At 42.8% G+C, this 18,308-nt stretch overlaps 2 protein-coding genes across 3 annotated transcripts; both read right to left on the bottom strand.

Moving 5' to 3' along the window:
• Positions 1-241: 241 nt before the first annotated feature.
• On the bottom strand, positions 242-13,269 carry arhgdia (Rho GDP dissociation inhibitor (GDI) alpha). The gene is made up of 6 exons (XM_054750475.2): positions 13,173-13,269; positions 4,014-4,214; positions 2,710-2,793; positions 1,511-1,587; positions 1,369-1,432; positions 242-671 (listed from the first exon to the last, which is right to left on the bottom strand). Exons 2-6 carry the CDS (start codon positions 4,201-4,203, stop codon positions 469-471), a joined length of 618 nt encoding a protein of 205 aa, XP_054606450.1. The 5' UTR covers positions 4,204-4,214; positions 13,173-13,269; the 3' UTR covers positions 242-468.
• A 1,594-nt stretch (positions 13,270-14,863) lies between these two features.
• Positions 14,864-18,308, bottom strand: alyref (Aly/REF export factor). Of its 2 annotated transcripts, none has more exons than XM_015945953.3 (6): positions 17,942-18,308; positions 15,823-15,981; positions 15,590-15,737; positions 15,410-15,473; positions 15,148-15,337; positions 14,864-15,063 (listed from the first exon to the last, which is right to left on the bottom strand). In XM_015945953.3, the coding sequence occupies exons 1-6, from the start codon at positions 18,179-18,181 to the stop codon at positions 15,049-15,051; spliced, it is 816 nt and encodes a 271-aa protein (XP_015801439.1). In that variant the 5' UTR covers positions 18,182-18,308; the 3' UTR covers positions 14,864-15,048. The 2 variants fall into 2 exon arrangements, with proteins under 2 accessions (XP_015801439.1, XP_015801440.1); XM_015945954.3 differs by lacking the exon at positions 17,942-18,308 and adding an exon at positions 17,238-17,677.

Genomic DNA, 18,308 nt, shown 5'->3' with positions numbered 1-18,308 from the left:
CATGGCCCAAATAATCTGCTCTCAGGCTTTAGCTGGGCCCAGTCCAGCTACGATAGCTCAATAACCATACAGCAACCGCATCACTGCTTCCTGATGCTCGCAAAGGCAGATTGTGGTATTCGTACAAAACGGCAAGAGAAGTGAAGGAAAGGGGCGCAGCTCGGAGGTAATCAGAGTCAGATCTGCTCCTAGAAACAAACCTGAATCATGGCTGGGCACATCGTGTGCTTTCTCCATATAGTTTTGCTTTTTGAGGATTTAATACTAGTCAGAAAAGGCGAGTGTAAACAAGAGTTCTACAATAGAGAGGAATGATGGTGTGATTGGGATGTAGAAAAAGGACGGAGAGAGCAGAAAGCCTTAAAAAAAAAAAAGATAATCCAGAGAGAAATCATGGAATGACTGCAGGAAGAGGAAAGCTGGATAAAGCAGGAGGGTGATGGCGGGAGAGAGCGAGGAGGAAGGGGATCAGTCTTTCCAGTCCTTCTTGATAACGAGGCCCCATTCCCAGGAGAGGTGGTCGTACTTGTCGTCATCGGTGAACTTGGACTTGATGGAGTAGGTGCCACGGGCCAGCATCCCTTTGGGGGCTTCCTCCAGGGTGGTGAGGAACTCGTACTCCTCGTTCGGTCTGGGGCCGTAGCTTCCAACCATGTAGTCCGACTTATCGACTGGATGGTAGAGAGTGAGAGTGAGAGTGAGAGAGAGTGAGAGTGAGAGTGAGAGCAGTGGAGGATGAGCGACATCACCTTCAGGTTTTAATGAGGGCAGTAACATGGCGTCGAGTCTGATTCTGGTTAAAACCGGCAGGAATTCTCCTTTTGTCACGTTGAAATGTTTCAGATCAGTAATCAGACACAGAACATCCGAACGAAAAATGAACGGAAGTTTTTAAACGATGATCTCATGTTTAAGGGAACAAAGTAACTTCTCCTTAAATAAACTGAACTCATGAAGTCTGCTAAAGACCTGAAGAAGCAACATGTTGTGCCCCATTCCAAAGAAACCCCAGAATCAAATCAGAACGTCAGATAGGGCTCTGGTTCTAACATCCGACCTTTGACCCGACACAAGCCCTCTAATGTGGCTGAAGAAAAACTGAAGAGGAACCAAATCCCTCCACAGTGAGACTCATCAGCGGTTGTCAAACACACTTCCTGGTTGTTGCCAGGAATGTTTTAGAGTGAATCGAGTTTTCACGCAGGACCAGGCTGGGCTGAACGACCGTTTTCTCAATCAATGAAATCATCAACAGAAAAAAAGTGTATTTTCTGTTTACCCTGATCTGTGAAACACAACTAACCCTAACCAGGTGAGTCAGTCAGAACAGGAATGCATCACCACACAAATCCACGAGAGCAGCCTCACCTCTGACGGATTTCCTGAATAACTGCTGATTGTACTTCAGTCCTGAGACAATCTCCTTGTTCACCTGCAAAAGCCAACATGCATGGTGTCTCCATGATGGTAAAATGACTCCTTAACTTAGGAGCTGATGGAGGTAACCCACCTTAAAGTTGATCTTTATTCTGTATTCAACTCCCTCTTTCAGTGTGAACGGGTGCTTCTTGAAGTTCTCCAGATCTCCTGACAGGATGAAGCATCAGAGTTAACAGAAGTGAGTCAGAGCTAGCGTGTGAGGTCAGAACAGCTGAGCTGCAGTGACTCTGGCGCCTGCTAGGGGGGGAATGGTGCTGTAGCTCAGTCTGACCTCTGGGAGAGCCAAGGAGCACCAGGAAATGGCTCATTAACCCACATGCACTGGAACCATGTCATTACCAACTAGTGGACTAATGACACAGCTGATCTATTTGTGCACAAGGATGGTGATCACACCGAGGCCCCCACCTATGGAACTCTTTTATTTCATAATGACACTTTACAGCAGAATGTCTCAGTCCGTCAGTCAAGACTAACGGGGTGGAGCCAGTGTGTCATTGGCTGCTAATTCAGTCAGACAAAAGCAATCGCTCACAAAGTATCAAACCAAAATGCTTCAAAAATGTCACCCAAACAACTCAAAATATCGTCTACTGACAAACTATTCTATTTGATCCGCCAAAGAAACCGAGCTAAACTAAGTTCGAGCAACGCCGCCATCTTTCATGACCATTGACCTAGGAAGGTGTTACAGAGAACTACCTTAAACTGTCCGGCCATGTACGGTGAGCAGAAATCCAGGAAAACCAAACGATGCTGAAGGATTAACCAGTGGTGTTGCAGGTCACACCCACTGGCTTGACTGAGACATTCTGCAGTAAAGTGTCATTATGAAATAAATCAGCCATGGGAAAAAACACTATTATGAAATCAAAGCTGTCTTTGTTAAAAAGACGTTACGTAATAAAAACTGAATCAAAAATGGCTCAATATGAATTTGGGTCATTATAAAAAAATGACTTAAAAAACATTAAATTAATAAAGATGTTTTAAAAGAAGAATGAAAATATTTCATAATACTGAGCTTAGATTTTACATAACATTCTGTTATTTCATCATTTCATTGTCAGATTACATGATTGTCTTAATTTCTTCATGTAGATGTTTATTTCATAATGTCTCATTTATTGAATTTTGAATACTTTTGAGTTCCATACCCACCGACGTGTCCGAGTGCAGCACCAGCTGTTTAAACACGGCTCTTTGTTGAGAACTTTAGGGGAATTTGGTTTCCAGCTGCTTTTAAAATCTAATTAGCATCAAACTCACCTGTCAGGTCGAGAACCAGAGGAGCAGGTGCCGTGTCACACACCAGGGTCATCCGTGTCACCTGAACGTTTGGAGCATTAGGATCTAAAAGAATAATAAAATGGTCCCATCAATCCAAATCCGGACACTTTTATTTTAAAGCACCTCTTTTAAAAAAACAGAATCATAACTTAAAACTTGTCCAGATTTCATCATATTAAAAAACTGCCATAAAAATAAGAAAGGAGACAAAAATGTCTGATCATTAAGTGGTAACTCTGACTTTACGAAATCTTTTCACACGTTTATAAAAATGTTTCTTTTGATGGGCGTTTTGATCTCTTAGCCACATGCCAACAGTTCCAGGTCATTAAACTTCATTTTACCATTTCAGAAACTATTTTTGGCACGCGGCATCCCAGTTGTTGTTTTGGGTTTGAGCTGAGAACCAAGTAGGAAAACAGGCTGAAACGAGCGTGGACTACATCATAGTGTCCGATGGTCCAAGAGGCTGAAGTGTTTTCACGACAAATAACCGATCTATTGATAGAACAAACACCCAGAGCAACTCCAACATAAAAACACTGGTGTGTGTTCGTCTCTCTGAAAGGCATCGGGAGGTTTATCTGAGCCGCCATCGGTGCTTAATTTGTAAATCCAACGTTCCCGGAACATTTCAATTCAAGTTTATTTATATAGCGCCAAATCATGACAAGAGTCGTCTCAAGGCACTTCACATAAACATGCCAATTCAGGTCAGTTCATTAAGCCAATCAGAAAAAATGTTTCCTATGTAAGGAACCCAGCAAATTGCATCAAGTCACTGACTAGTGTCAGTGACTTTACAGCAATCCTCATACTAAGCAAGCATATAGCGACAGTGGAGAGGAAAACTCCCTTTTAACAGGAAGAAATCTCCAGAGAATCCTGGCTCAGTATAAGCAGCCATCCTCCACGACTCAAATACTGATGTCAAACCAAAGTTCACTGAAGGTAAAACAGAAGCCGGAATACGCAAGGGGGTTGGGGGTGGGGTGGGGGGGGTGGGGGTTTGACAAAAATTGCGCCCACATTTTCTAAGTTAAACACGTCTTTTAACAAAGGGTAGTTTTTTGCATCTTTACTGTTCCCCTATTTCAGTTTCAGGGTTTCCAGGAGCTCCCTTTAGCTCACCTGTAATTCGAATCCTGCGTATAGCACAAGTTTGTCGTGTGAGTTGCCGGATCCTACCCGACAGTTGCCGGAATGGTCCTTTCAAAATAAAATTGTTCCCGGATCTTGTTCCGGCAACATCCGGCTCAAATTAAGCACTGGCCGTCACCAACCTGCCACCACTGCGGCCGATCCCAGCAGCGCCTCCTTGTACTTCCTCAGGCTCTCGTCATCCTTGTCCAGCTCCTGGATCTCCTGTAAGCTCTTCTGGGCGGGAGGTTTGTAGTTGACGCCAGACTCGCCCTCTTCATTGGCTGCTGCGATGGCTGCCAGCTGCTCTGGTGTGAGGTCCTGCTCTGCCATGGTGTGTTAAACTGTAACAGCAGCAGAGAAAGGGTTAAAACACAAACACAAGTAAATGGAGCGGTTTAATCAAATCTACATGTGAAGCTGAACAGCAGCAACATTCGGCTGATGGGTGACTCATCTAGATCAAAAACTGCAGTGAACTTTGACCTGAGGACATGGCAGCTTAAACATCAGTGCATGCTGGGAGAAGCAACACTGATCAATTCACCACCACTCTAATCTGTTTGTTCCCAACAGCTTGACGGCTCAATCCAGTGTTCTAAAGTCCAATTCTCTGGGGAGGTCTGTGAACGCACCACAATAATGATGCAGTCATGTATGTGGAAGCCTGCTTTCAGTAGGAACCTTTAGTTTTTACCGAGCTAGTGTTCTGTAGATCTATGACATATGAGACACTTTACAACAACACTAAAGAGTTTTTAATACTTTGAAGTTATTGCGTTCAATCTGGTTTCAGTGGTTCTTGATGTAGAAACTTGAGCAACTTCACTCAGGACAGCACTGCTAACCAGAAACTTCACTCAGCAATTTTGTGGTACAAACTCTAGTGGGAGGTCTCTGACTGCTTTACAGGATCAGCTGTTTACTGTGCCTCTAGCTAATATACAGGCTAGCAGTTAGCTTGTTCTGTTCACCGACCGCCAATAAAAAGTACAAGAAGAATTTAGCTTTTGTTGTTGGCATTGTGGAGAAGACTGGGAGGAAAAGTAGAGCAAAGAGCTAAAACCAGAGTAAACATCAGCGCAGCTTACATTAGCTCAAGGGAGCTAAAGAAGGATATGAAATCACAGACTGATGGTGACCTGGCTTTGTTGCTGCTGGGCTTGTAGGTAATAATATTTTTTGCACAACCGTGTTGAACTTTCTACATTGTGGCTTATTTAGTATCAGTTGGCTCATGTTAGTATTAGCTCATTGTTAGCGCTAGCTACAGTAGAGTTGTTTATGACAGCTGTAAGGCCTGATGTATACTTCTCCGTGAGCTCTGCAATGGAGAGACGCACAGTGTCGAAAAGGTTTTCACATGCGAACTTCTGTTCAGGCAGCTGAGCGTTGCAAAAAAAATTCCTCGCCATGACAACAGAGGGCGTAGCACTGTTCTGTGGTGTCCTACCACCATAACACTCATGCATCTGGTCCATGATAGTGTATTTACTAACGTGTGAGACTTTATAACACGAACAAATTTGTCCTTTATTTCCCTCCACCTCTTCATGCGGTCACCACCTCTAAACCCACATTTCCGTTCACATCTGCTCCGTATTATGTATTCCTTCAGTCACGGGTGAATAAAAGTTCATACTTTCACACAGGGCATCTGCAGGTTTAAGGGGGCCATATTTAAGACCTTTTTTAAGCTATTTTTAAAATGAAATTTAAGCTATAATTTCCAGCTATTGCCTGGAACCGGTGCTAACCACATCGCGAACGTGGGATTAGCCATCCAGTTACCATTAAACTTCCCCATGGTGCAAGCTCCCACTAGCTTAACCAGCTAATGTGCTCTAGGGCTGCAGCTATCGAATATTTTTGTAATCGAGTACTCTATCGAATCTTTTTTTCGATTAATCGAGTACTCTAATAAATTACCCTTTTGTGTTTGTAAACCTTTATATCATATATTGATGAGCCAAGATGGCGCCGAGTATGGCTGCCTCGTCGCGAGCTCCACCAAGTTCCAACATTACACGCTCCATACTGTACATTAATGCCACTGTTTTGCACATACCAACCTCTGTACATTTTATATCTCTTATCTTATTGTTTACTTTATTCATTTGTATACTTAGATTAGCCATTTTTATATTTTACTTGTTTTTACATTACTGTATTTTTGCACAACTCTGTTGCTGTGAAGCTCGCACACAAGAATTTCACTCGCATGTACTGTACCAGTGTACCTGCACATGTGACGTGACAATAAAAGTGATTTGATATCAAATAGCATGTTATAATTATGAAAGACCTCTTAAAATGAGCAAGCAATTGCCAGTTATTCTTCAAGTTTTATTCAAAATTAGTTTGCATAACTTCAGCACTTCAACTTTACTTCACAGTAAACAAATGCCTGTGCAAAAAATAAGTAAACAACCTGAGCCGATTTTCCCCTCATGCGAGAATCTGCTAGCCTGCAAGCCAGACAAAAACTAGGAGGATAACGCTGCGAGCGGCTGCGGCCCAAACAGAACCAGAACCGCTCATGGCGCAAACAGCTCGCCCCTGTTTCCCTATTAACACACGTCCGTTTTAATTTCTACACTTTTTTTCTCACACTAACAAGGATTGCCAAAAGCATGTTTGCTGTGGTTTTGTCAAATTATACTGATCACACAACATGTATTTACTTTCTTTCGTTTTCCTCCGCCACTCTCATAAATACCCGTGTCCTGCTGCAGAAACCCCGAGGGACAACAGACATCAAATAACACAATAAAAAATCCGACGTGTTGTGTAAAAACTGCTATTTTTTAGCACATTTTAAGTCCGACGTGTTGCTACCAAACGTACGGTGTGAGCTGAAACTGAGTGCTACAAACGAAAAAGTCACAGTGTCTGCAGAATATATAGAAATACAGGCTAAAATGCACTATCCAGGCTAAAATGCACTATCTTGTAGAGGCTCCGAGTCCGCTTGCAGAAGTGACATTTACAGGTGCTGCAGCACGGAGGATGTGGTGTTGTGCTAGGCTAAATCCATTTTACTGTATTTATACTGGACTACGTTTTGACCTTACGACGTGAAAAATGGTCCCACAACTTTGACATTTTCTGTCTTTTTCGCCCTCCACCGGGGTCAACGTTGTCCGCCATGGCTTAAGAGAAAGTTAAGTTATATTCGCTACTCGCAGTCCAGTGGGCACGTGCGTCACTTATTTCGGTCCGGGTGAAACATGACCACGGGCGATTGCAAAGCCATGAATTAATTAAATATGAATTAAACGAATCCTCGAGGCAGAGAATTTGACTCGAGGATTTTTTGTACTCGAATTATTCGAGGTACTCGAGGAATCGTTTCAGCTCTAATGTGCTCATCTAAAAATAGCCCCGTTTCACAACCAGCTGAATGTGTACGGTTCTGCTTACGCCAACATCACACACAAAAGCCCTGAACACAAACTAGAAATTCACAAAATTTTAATTGAAATAAAAGAATATTGTTTAGTGGGTGTTTGGTAATTTATGACCTTTGGAAACTGTATTTAAGGATTATTAGTCATTTTTAAGGATTTTTAAGGACTTAAATTTTGAAAAGCAAATTTAAGACTTTTTAAGGACCCGCAGATACCCTGTTCACACTTTTTCCGAGACGTGTTCTATGTGCACTGGGTCTGCTGCTCCATATCTTTTTACTTTTTAACGGGGCAATGGCGGAGCTGGCGACACATTTCCAGGAAGTGGCGTCCTGGCCAATCACGGGCTTGCGGTCTCCGTCACTTCCGACAGATGTTTAAAATTTTGGGCATGTCTCCGTCACCCTCTGTGAGCCTCGGAGAGCCTGTGCACCGACGCATAATGGCGTTGCAAATCTCCACGCAGACATATAAATCAGGCTTAATTTGGCTTCCAACCAGTGGGAGGGAGAAGCAGGAAACTTATTTAGTGTTGCTTTAACACAAACAGCTAGACGGTCAATGGGCTAAAAGCTCTGGGTTTAGTTGTTTATCACTACAAACTGATCAGCCTCCAGCAGGTTATTTCCATCCAGCCACTCTGCCACAGATGATTAGAAGCTTCAAAGTAAGAAGTCTTTGTTTCCTGGTGCTTTGATATAATTCCGGAAGGAAAAGTTACTGATAGCAGCTGGAACACACGTGTCCATCCACACCTGCAGAAGCCAGCTGGATTCCAGTCTGTTCTTTCCCTGTTCTGCCTCAAACGCTCCAGATACAGACACACAAATCAGCCCAAAACACAGCCCTCAGCTCTGATCCACTGTACCACATAAAATCATAGAATTCTTATTAAAACAGATGAGATGTCAGTGAAAATTAATTTAAAAAAATGCTGCAGAATTTTCCACGAATGCAGCTACACCCTGAAGAGTCTCCGCGTTTCTTGTTAAAACAAGCCAGCTTCCCGAGAGATGGAGAAGTCAAGCAAGCTCCGACCAAAGCAACATTCCAGTGTGGAGAGAGAAGTGAGCAGATGAGAGAGCTGTGCTTTAGGAGAGAACTTGGATCCTGAACCAGGCTGCAGTGAAAGAGGAAGGATCTATACGAAAAGACCTAATTTACATTTATGGTCAGTTTGTTTTAAACGGGTGAAAATCAAACGTTTTAGCCACTGGATCAATGATAATGGTGGATGATGCTTTGTGAGATACGTCCACCTGCTCAGGTGGACCACCACACACACCAATCTCCATACACATCTGAGTGTTAGCATCTCAAACTGAGTGTATACACTGTTTTCCCCCTTTTCCAAATGAGGCCCGTGTGCTGCCATAAAAGCACAAATTCCTCAGCAGCCGATTGCGTGTTTCAGCTGGTCAGCTGCTTTAGAAGAAGGAGCGAGAAAAACAGGAGGAACCAACACAGAGGCGCTCGTGCACGGCGATGAGGAGCAGGTTGTTTTTCTCGCCTCCAAACTGCAGCATACCGAGACGTCGCCGGCAGGCTACGCTCTATCAGATTATTGGCTGGTCTTCAACAAAATAACTCATCTTTCAAGTCAGAGCTTCTCCTCACAACAACGGCTATGTGAACTGAAATCAAAAACCAACTTTGGTTAGAATGACGCGACCCTGAGGTGAGACGGCTGGTTTGAGAGTGCAGAGATCGTTTGAGCGGTGATGTATCTGTGTCTTCACTCAACTCTTCAACACCAACAAGCAATGAGAAAGGAGATTACGCAACGCCAGTTAGCTGCATCGTTTTCATTCCTATCAACAAAACTGCTGATTTGCTAATTTAAATGGCCCACATGCTCCGAATTACCAGCAGGATCACTGACACCACCGCCACGCTCATAATGACAGGCCTTTTCTTCCATCTGGCCTAAACAACGTGGTTAAGTGGTGACTTGCTACTCTACCAGGAGAAGGCTGTGTCATTGTTCACCCTGCGTGGAATCAGATTAGAGGTTAGGAGATCGAGTCTGCTGCTGAATTTCGGGTCTACGGGTTCCTCTTTTCTCTACGTCCTGAGGGTAAATAGTATATCTAGACCTGAGCAGCGGCACAAATTAAAAAACACACCAGGCCTGGCAGCAGCTAAGGTTTCAGATTAGGTCTGTTTCTTAGCAACATGGATGAAACTAGATTATGGTTACAGATGCTTTTGTAGCTCCCATTGCATTAGCCATTCCATCACCTATCAATATAATTTTTCTTAAATTGTATTTGATCATCTTTAACAGTCAAGTATTAAAGACAGAGTCAAACGTTAACATCAACCAACAGGAAACGGACCTCATAGCAGTAAAAGAGAGGTTGATGAAAGATAACAGGAAGTTCTGGAGTTTCGGTTGATACTTTGTGTCCTGATTTAGTTGGACGTGGACCAAAGCTTGTATCGAAGACAATAACAGGAGACGACTGCTGCTTCACTAAAGAGGACACCGAGACGTCTGTAGCTCTGCTTTGGTCCTCTGCTCTCCCAGCACCGCCGTCTTTCTGTCCAATCAGAGATCTTTGGACTCGTCTGTTTATTCCGCCCAACGTGTTGAATTCTGCAACAGCAGATTTTCTTTTACAGCTCAGACTCACTGAAACACATTTGGCCTGATTCTGACTGATCTCAAACAACTTTAACAGATTATAATTTTTAAGAATTGTTTTACATAAGTGCGATTCTGGCCACGTGGCTTAGCTGTTTTCATTGGTCTGTAGCAGTTAGATATGAGGAGTTTATGGACCAGAAAAAAAGGACTTTCCTTTTAAGTTGCGTAGCAAAAGTGACAAAAAACAAAACAACCTTTTGAATTTCGCATTGCCCAATCTCCAAGTTAACTAATTCAGTTGATATTTGGTGCTTCCCGAGTAGCCTCGGTTTGGTAAAATGGAGTTTACATACCACAGGGATGATATGCTAACAGGTAGTCAAAGCACACCAAGACCAAAGTGTATTGCTGCAGAATTTAACAGCTAAATTCTCCTAAGGTTTCCAATATTTGCAAATGTTCCTTTATAGACCTTTGAACCGCCATTTCGTTTGGATCAGTTTATTTTCCTTCAGAAAAGTTCAACTGCCCCCCCCCCCCGGATTCCTCTTCCGGTCGGCATTTTAGGAATCGAAATAAAAATCTTTGAACGATTCCGGGAAAAACTAACAGTTGGTCCCGGTTCCAATCGATGCTCAATGCCCAACCCTACTTGTGAGTCGTACTCGGGGAGAAAAAAAGCTCAGATGTGCTTGTTTCAGGAACTAGCAGAATGCCACATCAGAGGAGAGCTGAACACGACAGGATTTGGAGTCTTAGTCCCTGATATTTGGACATCTCTCCTCTCATTGGCTAACAGCAACGCAACTCTACCAACGACTTTGCTTTGCATCATGAATGTTTTATCATTACAAATACGACAAGCCTGGAGGAGCTTCTGCTGTATGGTTAAGTTGCTAATGCTAATGGTTAGCTTCAACTAGTCTAGATGTTCTCTGCGGTTTTCTGCACACTAAACCAACAACAGCCTTCGCAGTCATGAGTCGAGATGAGCGAGTCCATGAACGTTATGTGACAGTGTGATGTAGATCTGTCAGGACTTTCAAATCCTAGAGTGTCACAGTCTATTTTCCATCAGAAGCTAATGCATGAGATAGGTGTAGGAGACTATTTTCTTGTTCAGCCTGCATAAAAAACTCAGATTGACTGATTATAATCAGAAATAATCATTAAACAGGGGTTTTCAGTTTCCCAAGCCTTTAAGATTGAAACAACACAATTTGGACCTGGCTGCTTTTGTCTAGCTGTTAGCTCATCAGTACTGAAAACAAGTAACATACTTCTGAACTGAGGCCATTCCATCTATGACAGATAACATGAAAATGACCAAAAATATCCATTTAAACTGCAAATAACTGAATGTAATGTTGAACATCAGAAAACATTAAACACTACTCTTGAAATGATCACGTAGGTTGGTACGAGTCTGAAACTATGCAGCGGTGCCTTGTTTGAGACTAGAGCTGCATATGGGCCCTTAACTGCTAACTTCCTTTTTCATGCAAGAGTATGATGACTCACATCCTTTATGGTGCTATAACACAATCAGTGCAGAGAAGCTCATAGTCTACTGTTACTGTAACTAAACTAGCAAAACAAACTTAAGTCTGTTTTTAAAGACGCCGAGTATAATTTATAATTTTAGATTAAATCTGGCTGTGCCTCAGTATGCTAAGAATGCAGAAGAACACAAACCAAAACTTTGAGGAAGTGCTGCAGCGAACAGTAAAGACCTGATGCAACATGGAAGAATTGAGCAAAGCTGAAGGAAAAAAGCAAGATGTCTGCCACCCAAGAGCCTTCTGATTCAGGGAAATCTGTAATGAGGATTTGTTGGGTCTCAGTAGACAAGAGATGGTGAAACAAAGCACCAGTACATCCCAGGAAGGTAGAGAACAAACAGGAAGTTGCAGAAATAGCCAGTGATGGACCCCTGCAGGAAACTGGGGTGAATGTCAAGGTGCCAGCGATACAGATTTACTCCTCCTGAGATTCAGCTCATCTCGAGGCAATGAAGATAACAAGAGGCTGAGAAAGACCATGCTCAAGCTGACAGGCCACTGAAACAAGAGGAGCTGCACCACATTGTGGGTGAAGGGGGTCGGTGGAGATAGCTGCCATACCTGCATGCATTCCTCTTAGAGCTAAAACAGGTCACAGTCAGACACAAAGAGATCCTGAAAGTCAACTGGACTTGTCTCATTTTAAAGACTTCCGTGTCATGGATGAATGAGAACCCACACCAACAGAAACAGATGTCTAATTAATGCTGTGTTTTAACATTTCTAGCATTTTGGGAAACATTGCAGAATTAAGAACCAGTTTACTACATAGTATGATCTGATGGGAAGTTTAAAGCTTAAACTGAAACGCAAAGGTCCTTTTTTTGGCTAAATTCTTTCTCTTTGGCCTCATCAGCTCATGTCAGAGCGTAAAAAAAAAGCTACAAGAGACATCCGGTCCTGCGAGCTAGCACAACCTCAAACTGAAGGGAAGCAAATGAAATGTTCCATAAAAAGTTTACAAAACAAAAAACAACAACGATAAAAAAAAATAAAATAAATAAAAGCTTTATGGCTCATTTTTCACAAATGAAGGAAAAGGGAAGGACACAGGGTTCAGCTGATCTCACACGAGTTTAAGGAAAGCACTCCAGCTAAAAGTAACTTTTGTGGGTTAAGTTAAGCTGTTAAATTGATCTAAGTGATGTATGTGTGCACTTGACCGAGGAGGCCTTCAAAGAGCCAAAATGGTGGCTGTTTGAGGTGTGAGCAGAATCAAATCTAAAGGCAGACAAGTCACAGGAAGTAGCAGGAAAAGGTTCCTGCTACAGCCGATCACATGCTAACGAGACACGGTCTTAAACGAGTCCTCACTGACATGCTACAGCGAACTTTCAATAGTCCGGACGTGACTTTCTTCACCAGACAGGGAAATAGCTAAACTCGGTGGCATTAACATTACCTAACCGCCTTCACGTGCACAGCAGATCAGGCTCCAAACCCGGAAATTCACTGACAACTTGAACACTCTCCCTTCTGGGCGACAAACTTTTACTAGCAGTAAATAAAATAAGCAAAACCGTTTCAAATGCTATATTTTCTACAACCTAATCTTGAATTCAGACAAACGGCGTTAAGAAACTAGCTTTATCGTCAAGTAGTTCCTGTCAAAAAGTCGCGTCAATGCGGTCATTTTCCCACGTTTTAAAGAATATTTGTGAAACGCTCACTGATAATCACACGTGTATGCGTTAAAACAAGCAACTAAAATGCCTACAGGATACTTTTGGCAAGTCTTACCGTTCCACTTCTGCTCGACTGAGGCAGTGAATGGGAGTGAAGCGGCAGAGGAAAATCTCAAAGAGCTGCTGCTAACGGGTACATCCGGTTTCACTTCAAAATAAAAGCATTCTTCAAGGCGGTAAATATTCACCTAAATGTTTTTTTTTTGGGCCAATTAATGAATGTTTAGTTTCTGGGTCTTCAATTGACTCCGTATCATTTAAACGTTAAAAGTTTAATTCTCCCTTTCAACAATAGCAAGTCATTTGGTACCACTTCATAATCCATAATTCATAATCTACATTACTCCACTACAGCAAAATAACAATTCATCGTTATAAAATTTAATAACCAGTAATAATAAAAGGTTTGATTCGTGTCAAAAGCACATTTTCCCATATTGTTTCATCTCTATATCAGAATAATGTGCAAAGAAGTTCCAACATTATAAGACACAATTACAGAAAAATAAGCAAATGCTTATATTGAGGTTTACCAAATATTGGGGCCATCTAAGTGTTACGTTCAAGCATGTACGTATTTTTTATGGGGGGTTCCAAAGTCAAAAATTTCCCCTCCACCTTTTATCGTCCCAAAACAATATTACTCTATACTAAATAGACAGTGGCTGAGTACAAGGACCAAGAGCAAAACAATCACTTGTGTTTGCCCTTTACTTACGGTAGAGATGCCCCCCCCCCACTAGTATTTTGTTATGAAATTTTCAGTATACAGTAAACATATATAGGTAAAACTAGAAAATGTATGGCGCAAACCTCAATTTACTTCGGTAATTAAATTAAAAAATGTGAAACTTATAGCGAAGCAAGAAACCTCAAAGAGGAAAAGGTTCTATATTCTAAAGCAATCTTTTCTATAGCGCCCATCGACATAATAGCGCCTCGCAAGGTAAAAAAAATCACGAGGCATTTCACAAAAACTTGAAAGTATGAAAATATTTTTTAAAACGATTAATGCTTAAAAAATGTCATTAAAAATAAAGAAAAGGGAAAAAAATGAATAGGAAAAAGGAAAATCAATAGATTCTAGGCTTAAAGTCACACTATACTCAACCAGTTAATCCACAGCACCCGCAAACCGTTCCCAAGCCTTTAGATGGCATCTGATTCTTACTTTTTATGAAATAAATGGACTTTTGCACCACATTCTAATCTCACCTGTATATGTATTCACTTAGGAAAAATGGAAGCTCCCCTCAATACTTACGCTACCGGAAGTTGTTGCAATTCACGCGGGTAAAAACACTTTCCCCTTAAATGTAACTTTCACATTAAATAATCACATTTGATTTTCTCTGCTGCAGCCTCATGTCAATACCCTAAAACGTTACAACACACCACACAAGGAGTTGGACAAATGGCGACATCTAGTGGATTTTCAAGGTCGTAAAACAAAATGCTCACTAGATCCACTGGACCAACAACTATCATAACATCACTTGCACAGACATTTCAAAAAGTTTAATTCCAATAGATGTTATACCAAGACAATTAAAAATAAAATAACAATTTTTTGGCAGTAATGAGAATGCCCTTGATAAACCAGACAAAACAAAAACACAAACATTTGAGAAATACAAGTATCGGTCGATACCCACTGCAGGCTTTTATTACAAGTTTCATTTACTACAGGGCAGAGGGAAACTGGCAAAACCCAGTTCAACCTACAGTCAAAAACCATTTTCATCGAGAAAAAAAAAAAAAAAAAAAAAAAAAAAAACAGGTAAAAAACACTTTGGAGTACTTAAAATAAGGTCTGAACAACATCAAATCACACCAGAAGACGACCAAGTGTAAAATATTCTGCACGTGTGTAACAACCACGCTGCTCTGCACAGAAAGGAAGGGGTGAGGAGTAGGAAGCACTTTGTCTCTTAGCTGGTGTCCATCTAGGAAAACAAAGAAAAAGTCAATTAGACTGCCATTTAGTGACATTAACCAACAAGAGAGCCTGTGTTGTCAGATCAACGCACCCTGGCATTGTAGGCATCTAACTGGGCATCGAGTTCCTCTGCTGACAGCTGCTGCTTTGCTCCACCACCAGCTCCACGGCCGCCTCGCCCTCTTCCTCGAAAACCGCCAGCACCACGGCCCCCACGACCTCTCTGCATGCCCCCAAACCCTCGCACAACCACGTTCGTACGGCCACCCCCTCTGCCCAGCCTGAGACAGTAAAAATAATTTAACACCACAACCCAATCTTTAATGCTTTAATCAGATAAACATTTAACTTACCCCTGCATCGGCCGTCTCTGTGTGTCAATCTGTGACGTGACAAGTTGTATGTTCATAGGTCGCCCTGAGGAGAGGAAGTGATCCACTATAAATCAGCTCAAAGGGGGTTGAACACTCAAGAAAGTTTGAATTATTTAGTCATGTCAAACCAGAAAAATGTAAACAAGGTCTGAAGCGTACCATCCAGTGGGATGCCGTTGTACTGTTTCATGGCCTTTAGAGCGTCAGCTCTCCTTTCAAAGTGGACATCTGCTGTTCCTAAGCTTCTTCCCGACCGGTCGTAATGAACTGCAGCTTTCTTCAGAGTTCCGAATTCCGCAAAAAGTTCCTTGAAAAAGTACATCCAAGATTAGTCTAAGACAGCAACAAGCCATAAAACACAACCAACCAGTGAAGCGCGGATTTTGGAGTACCTGAATGTCTGCATCGGAAACACCGAAGTCGAGATTGGAGACGAGGAGCTTCCCTCCAGTTTCCACACCAGCTCCCCCGCCACCCCCAGCAGCACCATTGAAGCCACTGAAGCCGTTGTCGAACATGTCGTGCTGCCACTTGTCTGGGAGCTGTTTAGGCTGCAACAGATGAAAGAGAACGCACCTGCTGACTTCAGGATCCCCTTGCCTCTGCCCATCACTGAGTCCACACGGCTGGCTGTTGGGGCAAGCAGGGGGCTCCACTTCCAACATGGTGCTCAGCTCCCTTTAGAGGGGGGGGGGTCCCCAGTATTCCCTGCCCACCCCGTCACAACGAGCAAGTGCATCAGCTCAAAGGGACGTGCACACAAATACTCAAAAGCAAGGGGATTTGTAGTAGTCTCGCTTCGATTCAAATTTTGAACTTTTTTAAACGTTAACACACCAATGTTGGGCCATCTTAAATCGGAATGTGTACAAACATCACAATAAAGTCCATACTGATTTAAGTTAGTAAAAACATGCTCAAACTAGGGATGCAACGATACCACTTTTTTCCAAACCGATCTTAGTACTCGCCGATACCAATACAGATACTTCTACCACACAAAAAAAAAAAAAATGCAATGATTTGGAATGCAGATTTTACTTTCTTCTCTGCTTTCAACAGGAAAAGACTGTGAGGTAGATAAAAAGTAAAATATATGAATGGAAATCATCACAAAACTAAAATATTAGGTGAACAGAAATGACAAGTTACAGTGAAGCCATTTTCAAGCAACTGCATTGGTATCGGTTCCTGGTATTGGTTAACTTTCACCGATACTGGTATTGGTATCGGTGCCGATACCAGTATCGTATCGGTGCATCCCTAGTTCAAACTCACTGGTTCCCAAAGTTAGGACAGGACACCAATGTTGAGATTATCAAATTTAAAAATAATTGACATATATGAAGAGAAAACATCTAAACAGACCAACTGACAAGCGTTTAGTCTTGGTGAAAGTGGATGGAGTCATCTTCCTGTCCTAATGTAATTGTCTTATTGGCTATTTGTACGTGTCCGTCATGAATAATGAAGGTTTTTAATCACAGATCTTGTAAATCAGAAGTTAAAAGATCTGGGAGCCACTTGTTTCAATCACTCTAATCAACTGTCTAAAGAAAAATGGTCCCATTAAAGCCCACTTAAAATAAAAATGTATTCTTTAGATCCAAGTTTGATGTAGTAAATGGATTAAAAACAAAACCATAAAAACAAAACTCAACAGTCCTGTTCTGGGTTTCTAGTGAAATAAACCCTAGAATAGACTAACGAGCCTTTCCAGAAACCTAAGTATTACCATCACAGATATTTCTTAAACCCAAACCCACAGACTTGATGCTAAACCTGTAAAACTCCTCAGACTAGCTACCAGAGATGCCCATTGTTCTCGCCATCTGCGCCTCCCTCCAGAAAAGCCAGCTCCTCGGGACACTCGGGGACTCCTGTTCGATGCAGCGGCGTCTCCAGCGCTGGTACTTTGTGTCCTGGACCTCAGAACAGTTCTCAGTAGGGGAAGAGTCCGTGTGCTGGATGAGGAGTGAAAATGGCCAGATCTCCCCTCTGCGTGAGCGTCCATTTTGAAACCACGCCATTTTGACTGGGGCTTTGTTTGGCTTCGCTACCAACTCGATCACACTTTAAAAGACGAAGAACCGGTTTTGTTTGGGCACTAACAGAGGAGTAAAAGTCCGCTTTTCCATCCACAAGTAACAGGCAAACTGGTAGAAAAAGCCACCAGAGGGCTTGAGAACCCACTCCCCGAACAAAAGGCCGCCTGGTCGCTGCGCTGGCGGGAACTTGAGCACATATCCCGCTCCGACAAGCAGTGAAAACACACTTTCGAGTGATACTCTTGACGAAGTGGGTTTCTTTCACCACCGTGGCCAGGATACCTCTCACTGAGCACTCACTGACGACTAGCTTCACAATGCGGGGCTGGATTCAAAATGGCGCTGAGGGCCTCCACTCCTTCCGTAGGCTGTTGAAGCTCGACGTGCGTTACACATTTGGGTTGCGGGAGAAGGGACACAATATGAAAACATTTCTCTGCTTATTCCTCTAACATTCTCATACCCTGCTGTAAGGCGTAGGTCTGCCTCTAGCGCGACTCAGGTTCTGTCGATTCCTCATGGGGCCGGATCCACCGCCTCGGCCTCCAAAGCCTCCGCCGCCGCCTCCGAGTCGCCCAGCGCCTCCACCCCGGCCGCTGCCTGTGCCTCCGCGGCCACGGCCTCTTCCTCCCCGGCCTCCACCTCTCTGCTGCCTGCTCTGTTTGATAATGTCGTCTAAAGACATATCCATCTTATCGGTCATTTTGCTGCCCCAATAACGCTAAACTTTGAACAAATTAAGAATGTTACACCCTAGACACGGTCGGTCCCTCTCCCTGTCCCTTTCAAGGCTCAACGGTGTCTGATTCTTGTAGCAGCTGCTAAACACA

This window comes from Nothobranchius furzeri, chromosome 12 (genome assembly GCF_043380555.1).
Source record: "Nothobranchius furzeri strain GRZ-AD chromosome 12, NfurGRZ-RIMD1, whole genome shotgun sequence".
NCBI classification, from domain to species: Eukaryota; Metazoa; Chordata; class Actinopteri; order Cyprinodontiformes; family Nothobranchiidae; genus Nothobranchius; species Nothobranchius furzeri.
This window is presented reverse-complemented; position numbering and strand designations above follow the sequence as displayed.